Source organism: Pongo abelii, chromosome 4, assembly GCF_028885655.2.
Source record: "Pongo abelii isolate AG06213 chromosome 4, NHGRI_mPonAbe1-v2.0_pri, whole genome shotgun sequence".
Taxonomy (NCBI): domain Eukaryota; kingdom Metazoa; phylum Chordata; class Mammalia; order Primates; family Hominidae; genus Pongo; species Pongo abelii.
This window is the reverse complement of record NC_071989.2, coordinates 132,984,238-133,000,038: the sequence shown is the minus strand read 5'-3', so window position 1 is coordinate 133,000,038 and position 15,801 is coordinate 132,984,238. Positions and strand designations below refer to the sequence as shown.

The 15,801-nt window shown below is 40.9% G+C and overlaps 1 protein-coding gene across 3 annotated transcripts in view; it reads left to right on the top strand.

Moving 5' to 3' along the window:
• The window catches only part of ZNF608 (zinc finger protein 608), a 112,774-nt gene that overhangs the window by 37,874 nt on the left and 59,099 nt on the right, over window positions 1-15,801 (top strand). For all 3 annotated transcript variants that reach the window (XM_024247574.3, XM_054555881.2, XM_054555882.2), the window contains one exon: window positions 10,275-10,530. In XM_024247574.3, coding sequence (XP_024103342.1) covers window positions 10,275-10,530 — 256 coding nt within the window. The remainder of the gene's footprint in view (window positions 1-10,274; window positions 10,531-15,801) is intronic.

Here is a 15,801-nt window from a genome sequence, read left to right as displayed (position 1 = left end):
CCCACCCTTGCCTTTCTCTAGAGCTGTAGTAAAAATGAATGTGCCTGGGCACATCTTGAGTTTGTCCTCCTCTGCCACCTTCCCGAGTCTGACCTCTCCTCCCTATCCCGCCACCCCACCACGGGTGCCAGGTCTTCTTGGAGTACTGCAATGGCTTCTTTTTTTATGTTTTGTGATGGAGTCTGGCTTTGTTGCCCGGGCTGGAGTGCAATGGTGTGATCTCAGCTCACTGCAACCTCTGCCTCCCAGGTTCAAGTGATTCTCCTGCCTCAGCCTCCCGAGTAGCTGGGATTATAGGCACACACCTACACCTGGCTAATTTGTAATGGTTTCTTGTCTTCCTTCCTCCAGTCTTGCCCTGTCTCATCTGTTTTCCCATGGCTTCCAGTGTGCTTTTTACCGCATTAACAATCGAATCCTTCTGTGCCCCTACTTTAAAATCCTTGGTGCCCACTTCTAACTTCATAATAACCCCCCAGATTCTTAGCCTGGCATGGGCTGTTGTGAATTCTCTGATATTCCAGCCTCAGCTCTCCCTGCTCCCCCTATTTAAAGAAGACTCTCTTCTTTAAAGAGTCCTTGACAATAGATATGTAGCTAAGTATTACATATGGATGGAAATATCATATACATGCATGTATAGAGATGGTGTATGGGGAAGCTTTGTCTTGGTCTCTCTAACCATTCCATTTCTGTGATAAACTATGGAGAGCTTTACCCAGTTGCTTAACTGTGATTCAGAATGAAATTACATTTTCAAAACTTTGCTTAATTTATTAAAATTGATCAGTGTTTTGGATCAACATTTGGGAGGTATGGAAAGAAGAGGCAGGAGACATACATAAGAAGCTTCTTGGACATATGTTGAATATATGTGACCAATATTCAGATTTTGCAGGGAGGAAAGTGAGTGGTACCAAGATAGTATCCTGTGCAGGGAGTCAAAATTGTCTTCTTCTGTGGCCGACCCATGATGCTTTGGGTGCTTCTGTGGCCTTCCCTTTACATGGATCTCAGCTCACTGCAACCTTTATACACCACATAGCTCCCATACGGTGTGACTCAGGTGCTTCCTTGTCATTTAATTTGTTATGACCAGCATGTTTTGAGTTTGTAATTCAAATGTGTAAAATTTTAGTTGAAAATACTCCTTTTAGGTGGTTGCAAGTGAGATTCCCTAAAAGAAGGTAAGAAAAATGACTGATGTTAAGCTGAGAGAAATTGGAATACGGTGGTTTCCAAAATGGGCTTTTCTTTCCTTTCTCCTTGCCTTTCTTCTTAAAATCATGTCTGCATCCAGAAGCGTAAGGATGAGAGACTTCTAAACTTTCCCTGATTTCAACCTAATTTCAAGGAGAAATAAGGGTCACACAAGGACAGTGTATTTATCAATGACCAATATCAACTAAGATACATGCATTATTCATGTGTTTTGAAATTGATTTATTGGCTAATGTAGGCGCTACCATGTTTAGCAACATCCAGAATTTACCACTGAACTTTCTTTTTAAAAACTTTCACTCTTAAGGGATTGGGAACAAGATCTAATTGATAGAAATGGAATTTGCATGGAACTTTTCAGGAATTCAGCTTTGTACAAAGGGCCTTGTGCAAAGGATTAATCCAAGAACACAGGCTTTTTTAGTACCTTTTCGATGGTCTCCTTTCTTTGTGGCTTATTTTTGTGCTTTAAGTGTCTTTGGAAGTGGGATGAGAGGAAATCAGAGAACTCTTATGAACAAGATATGAAAACACTGATCATTTACTGCTACTATTTAAAGCACACACAGCTCTCTGAGCAGTGAAAGATGTCAGCGGCACTTTTGAAACAGATTAAGTATCTGTGGCTCAGCAGTAGGAAAGACAGGTTTTCAAAGAACACAACTGAGGCTAAGTATGTGACAACTGATGTGGTGTAGTAGAAAAGAGTCCCTGTGTCTGCTCCGCCTCCACCAATATCGCTTAGCTATGGAACTCTACACAGTTCAAGGCCTTTGAGGGAGGAATTTTAATTTGGCTTCATAACAAAAGAAATTTAAGACATTGAGTAGAGTAGTTTAATTATATTCCATCTTTACATACTCAGTACCTTCTGTTTTGCTTTGAAAACTGTCATGGCTAGAGAATGAAGTTAAAAATAGTCACTGCTGTTTAAAGCATATTTTACACATGTAGCTGTGTACATTCTCTTGCTTTGTGACCTGCATATAGGGATCCTTCTGGCAGTCAGACACGAACAGTCAGTGACCCCCTTTCCTCTCCACCCCAAAGCAGTGCCATGCAGACCCCAGATTTTTTTTTTTTTTTTTTTTTTTTTTTTTTTTTTGAGACAGAGTCTCTCTCTGTTGCACAGGCTGGAGTGCAATGGTGCAGTCTCGGCTCACTGCAATCTCCGCCTCCTGGGTTCAAGCAATTCTCCTGCCTCAGCCTCCCGAATAGCTGGGATTACAGGTGCTGCTACCACGCCCAGCTAATTTTTGTATTTTTAGTAGAGACTGGGTTTTTCCATGTTGGTCAGGCTGGTCTTGAACTCCCGACCTCAGGTGATCCACCCGCCTCGGCCTCCCAAAGCGCTGGGATTACAGGCGTGAGCCACTGCACCGGGCCTCGGATTTTTGGCATTCTGGAATTTTGGCATGGTCGGGGTTCTGGCTGGAGGTGGAAGCATCCGTCTTGGCCCCACTGGCCTTGGGGCCAGAGCCCTGGTCCATCCCCAGGCCAGGTCCTACCAGATCAGCTGCTAAGCCTGAACAGCACTTGAGGGCAGGGTTGGTCTTCATACCTGATAATGAGAAAGTGGAAATGGCAATATAATTCCTAGTCTGTGCATAGTGGTAGTTTTAGAATTGGATGATTTAAAACAACAACAACAATAAAACAAAAGCTGAGCTTTGGTTTCAGTAAGGTTTTAAAGTGAGGTATCTGAAGGGATTGTAGTATTTGCTTGCAAGCCTGAGATTCACTATTCTGAACTATGGGTAATAAAGGGTGATTCAGGTATATTGCTTCCAACATACGGAAGAGGGTCAGAAATTACCCATGGAGAAAGGTTTCTTTCCATCTCATCTTCTATTTTACATTTAGAAGGGTTTGCATTTGATGTTAGACCAATGTGGGGTCAAATTCTGGCTCAGCCACCGACCCTGAGTGACCTTTTAAGTTACTTAACTTTTCCCACGTTTCCTTTTCCTCATCTGTAAAATACTTCCCTTAACAATTTTGTAAAGATCAAAAGAGAGAATGCACAGTATAATCCCTCCTACACTATATGTGGTAAGACAGTTATAATCCCTCTATGTTGTATGTGTTAAAAAGTAGCTGCTGATGTTACTATTTTTATGAGAAAGCCCATGGACTTTAAGATCAGAGAGCTTTGGTCTTGAATTTCAGCTCCTTGGATAAAGTTGCCCATCCTCTGAGATCTTCAGTTTCTGCTTCTATAAAACAGGATTGTTGTGAGAATTAAAGGAGATAGAAAAAGTCTGGTACCTTAGACCCTTTGTGAGAATTTGCCCATGTTGTTTTCTCAGCAAGCTGCAAAGCGTAAATTGCTTTGATCATGGTTCTGAAGGGAAGAGTTGTCTCCATCGCATTTACGAAAGGCGGAATTAGAAGTGACCAAAATTCAGTTGTTACAGGTTTGTCCTTTAGGGATGGAAATTAGCCCTGATGATTAATTTTGCAGAAAAGATCAGTGCCTAATTTAAGGAAATGGTTTTTAAAGCTTCCCCTGCTTTGCTAATGAAGCAGTGATGTCAGGCAGAAAAAGGGTGGTTAAAATGCAAAGTAAGAGACTGCAGCAGTGGTCACCTCTAAAGAGCAGTGATTTCCCCTACGTAGTAGTGGAGTCTCTTTCTAATGCTTTTTAAATGAAGAGGTGACTATGGGCAATCTCATAAAACAGCCCAATACCAGGATATGGAGAAAACGTGAGCATTAAGTAATTGTGCCCCAGCATTCTCATAGACTATAAAAATATTGGCTCTGAGCGAAGTAAAACACCATTCCCCCTCTGGTTGTTGGCGATCCTGGGATTGAGGGGTTAATAGCAGGATCGGTGTGGATATTTTTGGCAACAGACGTGAGAAAGCTATGGCAAGCTTCCCTGTCAGGGTTTAGACCTGATCCCAGGTAAAGGAGGGAATCTCTCTGCCTTCTGGAGGCTTGCTTCTTGGTAGTCCTGGGTTTCACCTTCTCCTTCTACCTGGCAGCAGAGCCACCTGAATGTCTCTTTGTTGGGTCTGGGTGGAGCAGGAGTGCTTGAGGGAGCACTCTCCAGTCCTACCCTGGCCATCTATCCTCACTGGCTGTCATTTTCCTGGTACTGAAAGCATCACTGACCAACACAGTGAAATGCCCCGGTGATGAAAAGCTGTCCCCACCAACACTCCAACTTTGGATCTTTCCTTGCCCATCAGCACTCAGGAAGCCCTTGAAAGAAGGTGAACAGAGAAAATATTGCCAGGGTTTCCCTGCAGATTGCCCGCCCCCAACCCAGCCCTCTGATTACACACACTAAGTGCCGCTATCTGTGTAAATAACCTTTTCTTCCCTGCCTCCCTTGAGCCTCCCGGCTCCCCCCTCCCATGCTCTTAGGCTCTCTTGCGTGATAAATAGCCAGGCTACTGCTCAGCATGCACCAACACCTGGGAATAATCATGCAAAAATAACAGTGAGAGACTGCCGCGCGTCTGTTCTTGACATTAACTTTCCTCAGTTTGACAGGCTGCCACCACCAGCTGTTAGACTTATGGGTCTTTTTTTTCCAGTGGAGATGGCTGCTTTCCTGCTTTCCTCTTTTTTTGGGCTCTAATAGGTTACATCAGTGTCCTATCAAGATGACAGAAAAGAGCTTTCACAAAGAAACCATTGCTAAAACAGGCCAGTTCTCTATTCTGATATTTTATTCCAGTTATTAGTATTATTAGACTAATAATCCCCCACTGATTTTTAAATGAGGAGCATCTGATTAGAACTGTATTAGTGTTTCTCCCCTCAGAAAGGGATTTGTAGTTGCCTCTTGTGAATTGCCTTTGAATGTAGCAAATACTAGCATTTGGTCCCATAGGGCCAAACCACCTATCGATTTCAGGTCTCAGATATATTTGTAATAATGATACTAATATTGACAATAGCAATAGCCCCTGTTTATTGAATGCTACCTCCTACCAGGCCCTGAGCTAAAGTTATTTGTATGATCTTCTGTAGTAGTCACATGAGCCAGATGTTATTTCCGTTTTACAGATGAAGGCACTGATTCCCCAGAGCGATCAAACTACTTGCTTAAGGTTTTGTAGCTAAGTAGAGCTGGATTCCAACTCCCAGTGAAGACAGATCCCTGCCCCACCCTGTCTTCCATTAATACCCTACTTTTTGCTCTCAGGCCACCATGAAAGGTCCTTTGGTTGTAGTTCTACAATTATCCTTGTAATTTTGCTATATTTGTATGATTATCTGACTAGTGTCACAGTCTTGCCCACTACACAGTCAGTCCACAAGGGCAGGGACCAGGTCTGTTTGGGCCACTGTTGTTCTAGCAGGTTGCACGGTGCCTGGCACACGGCATGTGTGTAGTAATTATTGGGTGGATGTGTGATAAGAGTTGAGGTGAGCTGACTGTTAGGGCAGCAGTGCATGAAAAAAAGCTGCAACTAGAGATTAGGAGGAGGAGATTCTGTAGTAGTACGGGACTCATCAGGGCCTTCACGGTGATCCCATCATTGCCATAAAATTGTAAAATGGAGGTGGGTTAAGCCAGTTGACTGCTGCCAGATGTCAGTGTATGAAAGAAGCAGCATTTCCCCAGGCTGAGCTTCTCAAGGTTAAGCCCCCTTTCTTGTATTTTTAACATACTTTAACCGCACTTAACCATGCATTTGGAGGGGATTATAGATTTATGTTAAATATAGTAGGATATAAAAAGGAGCTTTGGAAGATTGGGTGCAGGGTAGGGAACTGTAATATCAGACCAGGGACTTTTAAGCCAGTGTTTACTGACCTAAGCACTATGCTGAGCATTCACTTTGTACGGATTATCTCATTGAGTCTTCACTGCAACGCTTGTGGGGGTAATTGTTATTATTACTCCCATTTCTTAGAACTAGACACTGAGTCTTAGAGAGGAGAAGCCCGGTAACTTGCTCAGGGTTCCACACAGCAAGTACTGACGGGGTCAGCATTTGAACCCAATTCTGTCAGCTAACAGAACCAGAGGTTCAAGGCCTGGTATGCTGCCTCCTCACTGGAGGGAGTCCTTGTGGAAACTGTTGCCACCCTCTACCTTAACGACCTTCATTGACTGAAGAAATTATGGTTCAGCGTATGGATCAGTGACCTGAGAAACCAGGGTGCAGTGGAGTTGATCTTTTGTATAAGGCAAAAATAACTACTGAAAATGCTTTAAAATCCTGCTTTACATATGATACATGTGACTTCACGTTTGACACTGAGATACACAAGAGAACTGAAACCTTTTGGGGGGAACAGCTCCTGCTGGGTGCATTACCTAGCAGAAAGAATTGGCCACACTCTTTGAATTACTTCCCTTCCACCCTTCTTCTGTTTCCCAGTGTATGTTGAACTCCTGTCAATTTTCTGCTTGTGGGATGCCATCGTTTTATGTGTACCTGGGCTGCCACTAGAGATAGCTTATTACACTTGTACAAATATGGGCCACGGCTTTCTCTCGACTGAGTAGGTTGGGCTAGGCGACATTCTGTGATTGTTTCAGGGAGAGGGTGGAAGCACAAACTCCAGCATTCTCTGGTTGGGCAAGTCACGTGGCAAGGCTGCAGTGAAGCTCAGTCCTGTCAGTTGATGCCATGAGGAATGTGGGCCCAGGAGAGCACATTATCCAATTATTATTTTACAAAATAGGAGAAATTTAAATTCTTTCCTAATTTATTAAAGTGTTGCTAAAAAAAAAAACTGGAATGTTTTAAAAAGTAACTTACCTGCCAAATAAAAACACCTCTGGGAGTGGCTGTAATCCCCACCTGCAAATCCTGTTCTTGTTGGCGACCTCTAAGGAAGAGGGGCCTATGGTAGACCACATGGGGCGACTTTGTGCTCCACCTCCTCCCCAATCCCGACATCTCACAGTGAATGGGGAGAAAGTGCGATTCTCCTCTCATTTGGTTCTCCTGTCACTGGTAGTGCTGGTCTGGTACCTATGGGAGTGGCAGTTCTGAGCCACTACGAGAAGCCGATACTACAGTGGAGAAAGAAAGAAATTCACTTGTGCAAGTCAAAGATGTGAACCTCAAAACAATAGTAACTATCAGGTTTAAGCCTTAAAAGCCTTAAATAGTCTTAACAACTATTATCACATTGGGGTGCTATTTATGATTAAGTGTATATTTATAGTCAAACTCTCTGAACCTTAGCTTTCTCATTTTAAAACATGTTGAACTGGGCTCAAAAGTGCTTGCTATAAATATCAATTCAACTTTCATGTTACATTTGAACTGTGTTAATGGTAACAAACACAATTAACTTACAAGTAGGCCCAGAATACTCTGGCTTCTCCCCTCAAGGCATCCAGATTCCATAGAAATTTGAACTTGGAAATTACATAAATATGAGAGAGAGAGAGCGAGAGGGGTGTGTGTGTGTGTGTGTGTGTGTGTGCGTGTTTCTGAATGCAAATATATCTATAGGTGAAGTTATGTTGAAATAAGGATTTAGTCTAGAAGCTGTTGTGATAGGATTTGTCATCAATATTAGGCGGCTGAAGAATGCATTTGTTGTTGTTGTTGTTTTTAAGAGACAGGGGCTTGCTTTGTTGCCCAGGCTGTAGTGCCATGGCATGATCATAGCTCACTGCTGCCTTGAATTCTTGGGCTCAATTGATCCTCCCACCTCAGCCTCTCGAGTATCTGGGACTACTCGCATGCCACCGTGCCTGGCTAATTTTTAAATTCTTTTTTATAGGGATGGGGGTCTTGCTGTGTTGCCCAGGCTGGTCTCCAACTCCCAGCCTCAAATGATACTCCTTGGAGCTCCCACAATGTTGGGATTACAGGTGTGAGCCACTACACCTGGCCAGGAATGTGTTTTCTAGTTGAGGAAAATGGGCCTCAGAGGGGTTGAATGACTCTCCAGGGTCATAAGCTAGTTAATATCAGAGTTGGCACCAATCCTAGTGTTAGTATGTCTTGCCACCATAACTCTCATTGCCCCATTGTGTTCTCACCTCCAAATCAGAGAATTGATACGCTGTAAGACTCATCTCTAATTTTATTTCATTTTCCTATGCATCCTATTCAAGCTACATTTGTTCTCTTGGTATTAATGTAGGCTGTTGATCAGGTGATGTGAAGAATATTTTCAGAATAATATTCTATTTTTTCTTTTCAATTTATACATGTGACATCGAATTGCAGTCAGTTTACAACTAACTATACAAATTAAGAAGCTGGAAAGCATGCAAAAAAAAAAAACAGTGGTTTATAATTTTCTTTGGTCTTTACTTTTAATTCTGGAAAGTGATTCTAATCTCAGACAGTCTTTTAGTTGTAATAAAGACTACTAGGTAGCATTGTTTTTTTCCCCTCTTAAATTTCCTCTCTCAGAACTGCTTTGTTCATTTGTCAGCTCAGTTTTAAAATAAGAACTATCAGTGTGAACTTTGATCCACATTAAGCTACATTTACACAAAAGCATAAATCACAGTATCTGGGGTTTGGGGCTGTTAAATGCTTTTCTTTCCTGGGCTCTGTGATCAAGAATGCAGAACAATAAAAAGCATGGAGCAAAAGAAGTTTTATGGCAGCTTTGAGAGCAGGAAATTAAGTTTTTTTTAACATGCAGATGGGTGAAAGGCTGTTCTGTTGCATCTTGGATCACTCAGGCAAGTGAACGTCAGTTTATCATTTTAGTGAAATGCAAACTGTAGAAATAGTTCCTACAGTCATATGAACAAGGAGCCCACACAGATGACTGCTTCAGCTGTTTAACTAGGAGCACACTTCCTCATATGACTCTTGAAATACACTCTTTTTGTTTTGTTTCTTTTCAAAAAAAAAAAAAACCAAAACCCAACAAAGACTATATACTATTACGCCTGTAGCCAAGTGGCTACAAAAGATAACTTACAGTGGTTAACTGGGAATCTATGAACAGCAGAATAAGATAACATTTTACCAGAATGATCTTCGACGCGCCCTTTTTACATATAGGATTTGTTAGCCCAACTGATAATACATACAAGGTGTCATCCCTTAAATGTAGGCCGTTTCTATGTGCAACACGAAGACATAGGTAATCTGGAGTCTTGGTACAAATGGGCTTTGTGTGTGGCATTTTCACAACCAATAATCAGGGTCAAAGCTATCTGTAGCAGTCCTAGCAGTTGTTACAATGGGCCAAATGAATGTGCTGTTTAGTACATGCATAGCCTTTGGTTGCATTATGGCCAGACTTTTAAACTTTTTGTGATGAAGAACTCTTTTGCTGCTCTCCTGGGGATAGCAGTGCAAAGGGGATGCCACAAGATCTTGTAGTTGGCTGCGATTTACATTTCCTGTATTTAGAGAGGTGGTGGCTGAGCCTTAATCAAACTCATTAGGGATCTTTACCAGTTTAACCACAGAAGAATTTGTGCATTGGAAAAACTCAAGTTATGTTGACGTTGGGCACGTGCATTTATCTCCCCCCTTATATGAATTCTGCTAAACTTTGCAATAGAACGCTTAATTAGGAGTTGATGCTTAATACATGCTTAACAATATCCAGTTTTTGTGTTTTGGTGTAGATTGTAAAGTTTATATATTTTATATATTCAGCAAAGCTAATATATTTTAGTAGTGATTTAATTCATTATGGTTTATAAAGTTCTTTGAAAACAATTTTATTTCATCTCTTATACTTAAATTTTTAGTGTTTATTGGAGTTTCTCCTTTGGAAAATGTTATAATTTTTAAAGTGAGATTTCATCACATGTGAGAAGTAGCCTTAATTTTGCAAAACATGTTTCATTCACGTCTGCTGAGGCTAACGGTTGTCCAATGATGAATTTAGAAGGAGAAGGACACTGAAGGCCTGCTTATGATTCAGGGAGCTAGCGCTCTCATGTTTAGCTTATTTGGCATGAAAAAACAAAATGCTCATTTCTATTCTACTTTATATTTTGGCACCATTAAAACACTCAAAGCATATTATAATTGCAAATGGAATTTGGAATGGTGATATATTCTAGAAGTGATATAAGCAAATTGCATTAAAAGGAATTCACGGAATGCAGCACTACTGCAGTAAGCCTGTCTGTCTTTCAGGTTGACCCCCTGTTTACAGTGCCAGCGCCACCACCGCCGATTTCCAGCAGTCTCACGCCTCAGATTCTACCCTCCTACTTTTCCCCATCTTCATCCAATATTGCAGCACCAGTTGAACAGCTTTTGGTTCGGACTCGTTCTGTGGGTGTCAATACATGTGAAGTTGGAGTAGTGACAGAGCCAGAGTGTCTTGGGCCCTGTGAACCTGGGACCAGTGTGAATTTGGAAGGGATCGTGTGGCATGAAACAGAAGAAGGTAAATACAATTTATTTTTATATATTTCCCCATGCCCTCTTCCCCATGATGTATTTATGTCCACGTGTGAGGAGAATTTGTTTTGCGGTATTCAGAGAGGAATGGAAAGTGTTTTTTATTTCCGCTCTCTGGATTTGTGTTGGAAGTAAGAACCGTGTTTGTCTTCTTGTGCATGGCTGCTTTTAAATTGTAGATGAGTCAGGTGTTTCTAAAAGTGATTCTCCTCTTTAAGTGCTAACATGGAAGGACTGTGAGAAGCGGGTCAGGGTTTACTCTTCCCCTAAAAGGTATTGTGGAAATTAGGAAGGGAGATAGATCTCAAGTTTATTTAATTCTTAGGGTGCCAACCAATGTGTCTGTCTTGACATGGTTGTTTTTGTGTTGTAGAGGCTTATATTTACTTTCTGAATTGAGCCAAGGTTCTTGCACATAGTGAGGATCATTGTCATGATGTGGCTGTGGCCAGCTGGTGCTCAGAAGTAATGAGGCCAGGGCCAAAGACTTAAGCCCTAGTAGGCCGGTCACTTCTCTTCTATGGCCAGAGATGTAAATCCTTTTCTGTTCCTTAACTCGGCAAGCCATTTGGCAAATGCAATCCATTAGTCACAAGAGAAACAAGGTTCAAAGGAAATGGATCAGGATTAATCTATCATTGCTATTGGAATATAAATCAAAGCATATGCCATGCTGATAGTGGATCCAAATCATGGTTGGCCATGTCTCATAGCACATGACCACCAGGTATGAAGTGTTTCATATGGCCAGTGTCATTAACAAGCCAACCAATAATTGAAAACTAACTACCAAGAAGAGCTGCAGTGCTCCATTGGGGAATGAGTAGAGTAGAAGAGATAAGGAAGAAGCATGCTCCAGGGTGCTTCAGAGTGGACCAGGGAACAAAGAAAAATGAAGGGGTGGGGGAACTTTTTTTTCCCTGTAAGTTAGATCGGTCAAAGATAAGGGAGATGACAGTTGTTGATATCATGGTCATTTGCCAGAGGAGTAAGGGCAAGATGAGGGTAACAAGAAGGGTCTGAGACTCACAATTATTCATCAGATTCCTCTGAATCAAGGGGGAAAAATTGAGGGCCGAAACTCAAAGGGAGAAGGTGAAATGTATTCAAAAGTGGCTGAGTGGATGGGGAATATTGAGGATAATTGCTGGGCAAGAAGTAGTTGAGAAAAAATAGTTAAGGATAGTGACAAACTGGGAAATGAAAGAAGAAGATAAAAATAAATGAAAATCAGATGACAAGTGTTGAGTATAATTCTTAAGAGGTAGAAAACAGCTCAAGCTGTTTCAAGGTAGAAAACAAAGGTTCTTAGAGAACTCTGAATTCTACATATTACTATATTACATAATAATTACTAATAATTACTAATATTACATATTAAATATACTCTTGTAGGATATGTTTCGTAACTAAATAAAAATATTTGTAGATAGCACTGGTAAGTATAAATAAAGACAATATACAAGAAAGAATCAGAGAAAAGGACTGAAAGTAGCTATGGTCAGCTCTTGTTTGCTCAGAGGGAAGTGATTAAAATTTACTTTTTTGGCTTTAGAAATTTTTGAGTTTTGGGTCTCTTCTTTCATTTTGTACTTTTCATTTGGGTTTTTCAGATATTCTGGGAAGCCATTTGAAACAATACTGTGGAACCACACTGGGAGGAACTGATGTAGGAGGAGCCAGAATTTGTCTCATCTTGCTTGTCTGTTCAGTCACCCTCCAGTACAAGGCGTCCCATGTGGGGAGCAAGCTTCTATCATGTTATTCTCTTGGGTTGTGCAGTTTGCCTTCCCTTAGATTTTCTCTAAGGGAAATGGTGGATAAGGCTTTCAGACTGACACTCAGTGTGAAAAGTATAAAAAAGTATTCAAGACCTTAATAAGGTCACAGTGAATTTGTTTAGGTGCACATTTTCAGGAACAGAAAAATATTTGGAAAGTGTAAGGGTAATTTCCCTAAACTTGAACATCAGATTTTTTTGTACTTGGATAATTTACTCATTAGGGTGAAATGCTGTCTTCCCATTTCTTAGCTATGACTTAGCACTCCCATCAGTTTATTGCTTGTCATGATTTTATTTATTCAAGTGTAGAGTAGGACTAAGTCCCTGCAGTGTGACCTCACTGGGTGGTAGATGTTGTAAAATTAGCCACAGACTTTCTGGAACAGCTGTAAAGCTTGGGTTATTTTTCACTTTGCTTAGAAGTCTGCTTAGTTTTGACTTTTAACCTTAGCCTCTTCTCAAAGATAAGATTATTTAGGAAAAAAATCTGGGTTTAAAAACTATAGCAGTACATAAGATGATTTGGAATTCTGGGCATATGCTTAAAGAGCTGTAAGATATTATTACTATTATTATTATTTGATAGTGATATACATAAAGCCTCACCAGTTCCACTCTGTCCTCTGAAAAATTGGTCTCCTGAGTCCAACGTGGCTGCTTTTATACGTGCTCCGATCCATCCGTTTCTGTGAATATCTTTGTACATTCGTATAACAGACTGATAGCTTTAGAAGGTTTTCAGGCTGTTGGCAGCTCCAGCCTTCTCTTTACTGCCTCACATTTTCCAGGATTTGGAATGTGTGGATGTTTACTGTGGTGACAAGAAGGAGCTGGAGCTGTTAATAGAGTTATTCTTGCTGAATAAACTAAACTTCTGACCTCCAAAGAATTTAAGAACTCGTCTTAGTAAAGGCCTGGGTCATAAGATGTATGTTTAATGTGCAACCATTTGCAAGAGCATTCCATTTGCATTTTTCTCACTATAGTGTGTTTAAAGCTCTTGTACCAATTTAAAAATTAAACCCACTTGACCATTAATTTTTTCCTTTTGGGAAAAACAAAGACAGACACAGAACAAACACATTGGGAGCCAGTTATTTGGCAGAGCTGAAAGAGAGGGATTCCAGGAGAAGGGGAGGGGAGAGTAAGCTGCAATAGTTTTGTAGTATGAGGTTTCACTAACAAAGAGCTTCAAGTTGAGCATTTATAAAACTGTCAGGTGCCTTTGACTAATGTCCTGTAGATGGAGTTGAATAAAACCCCGTCCCTGGTATTTTCACTTGGAGAGTATTGTGTAACTGGTAGTGTTTTCCACAAACCTAATTTGTTACGTGAGTTCATATGTCTGTGAAGGTCATATATGTGCGTGTGTTTTAAGATCCTAGAATTTTAAGAGTTCATGTCTGAACTCTTTGGGGGGGAATATTGAATATTTATTTGGATGGTTGGGAATCGCAAGACTGGGCTAGGAGGATCCCCATTCAATATTTAATTGTTTCTTGTGTTTGGAGTTTCTCGTTAGAGGAGGATTCTTTTCGTCAGTCTTTCCCCTAGTGTTACTGCCAGTACGTGAAGTACTGGTTGTCTAAGAACCAAGCTGTGTTCAGGAATAAAGTGTTACTAGTGAAGTTCCCTCTGGAAAAAATTAATGGATTTCAGATCATGCCTAATAGGAGAGAAAAACTATTACTGCATTTGGATGTTTGGTAATTCTACTCTGATCTTTTTTCTTAAGGTGAATGCATAGGACCAATGATGTGTGGTACAAAATTACTCACAGATGTTGGAAAGAATTTCCTTAGCATTTATTCCTGCCATTTGGGACACACATGCCTCTGTATAGTCATTTGTTTGAAAATTTGCTCTTTTAAAAAAAATAAAAAAAAAAAACAGAAAAAACATGGTGTATATAGCAATATGTGTAAATACATATGTGCTGAACTTGGCTTTTTAGCCTTTATGAATGTGTTTCCTTTTGATTTTTATTGAATCATGTTTCTTATTGGCTTTTTTTTTTTTTTTTGCTTTACCTGAGAACATACTTGGTTTAGCTGCATCTGTCGCCATTATTATGACCGTTATTTACTACTGCTCTGCCACTCTATCATTCACGACCCTTTCACTTTCTTACTGGTTAAGTAAAGCCATGAAGAAAAGAAAGTGAGAGAAAGAAAAGTGGTACTTGCCAAAGGCAGTTCTCGGTGCTGTGCCTTTGAATCACCTTGGGAGCTTTTAAAACCCACTGATGCCCAGGCACCACCCCAGGCGTTTGTTTAGTCTGGGTTGGCATTTTGGTCTGGTTTGGTATTGGTGTTTTGTCAAAGCTCCCTAGGTGATTCTAATGTGCAAACAAGGTTGAGAACCACTGTCTCATGGCAAAGAGTTGATGTCTTAGCCCTTTGCAAGTTCCTTGACCTTTTCCCTGTAAGGAAGACACATGTATTATTGCTTCACTTTCCCAGGTATAAAATGGACATAGGGGCTCCCGTCCTGCTTACCTGCTACTTACAGAGCAGATAATGTTTATCAAGATGCTATGGCAGGTGAGCAGGGTTGTTTAATCACTGTGCTGACGAGGAAGAGGGTCTGGCTTTGCTCCTCAACATGAACTCCACAGAGGATTTAAGAGGCTTAACAAACAACTGGTAGTACCACTCTTCCTAATTTATTGATATGGGAAGAGTGGACCCTACTGTTGATTTCTCAAGTGAGTCAGATGCAATACTTCTATTTCTGTGTGGCCTCTGCTGAATTATTTTTGAGATAACTCAGAACCCCATAGTATTAAGGAAAGTTGTTAATGTAGCAAATATAGAATGTGCTCAGAGAATCAGAGTTTTTGGGGGTTTGGGGGGCAATGAAAATACAAAGGGCAACTTATGATAGTGACTATTATTTTAATGAGAAGACTCAGCACCTGGTGTGAGAGGACGAATGCTTGTTTGTATGAGGACCTTCTTCACCTTATGCATTTTTCAAGGAAGGAAACTGATTTTGGGAATCAATGTTTTCAGGGTAGTTAACTGGAGAAAGAAATGATTCTCTCTCTCTCTTTTTTTTCTTTTTTTTTTTTTCTTGAGACGGAGTTTCGCTCTTGTTGCCCAGGCTGGAGTGCAGTGGCACGATCTTTGCCCACTGCAACCTCCACCTCCTGGGTTCAAGCAATTCTCCTGCCTCAGCCTCCTGAGTAGCTGAGATTACAGGCATGCGCCACCATGCCTCGATAATTTTTGTATTTTTAGTAGAGTCGGGGTTTCTCCATGTTGGTCAGGCTGGTCTCGAACTCCTGACCTCAGGTGATCCACCCACCTTGGCCTCCCAAAGTGCTGGGATTACAGGCGTGAGCCACCCCGCCTGGCCGAAATGATTTTCTTTTAAATCACCAGAGATGTTCTAAAATTCTTCTGCTTCTCCTGTATCTCCAAAGTCATAAAGATGATAGTGTTTAAATGTGCAATGTAGGAGGAGGTTCAA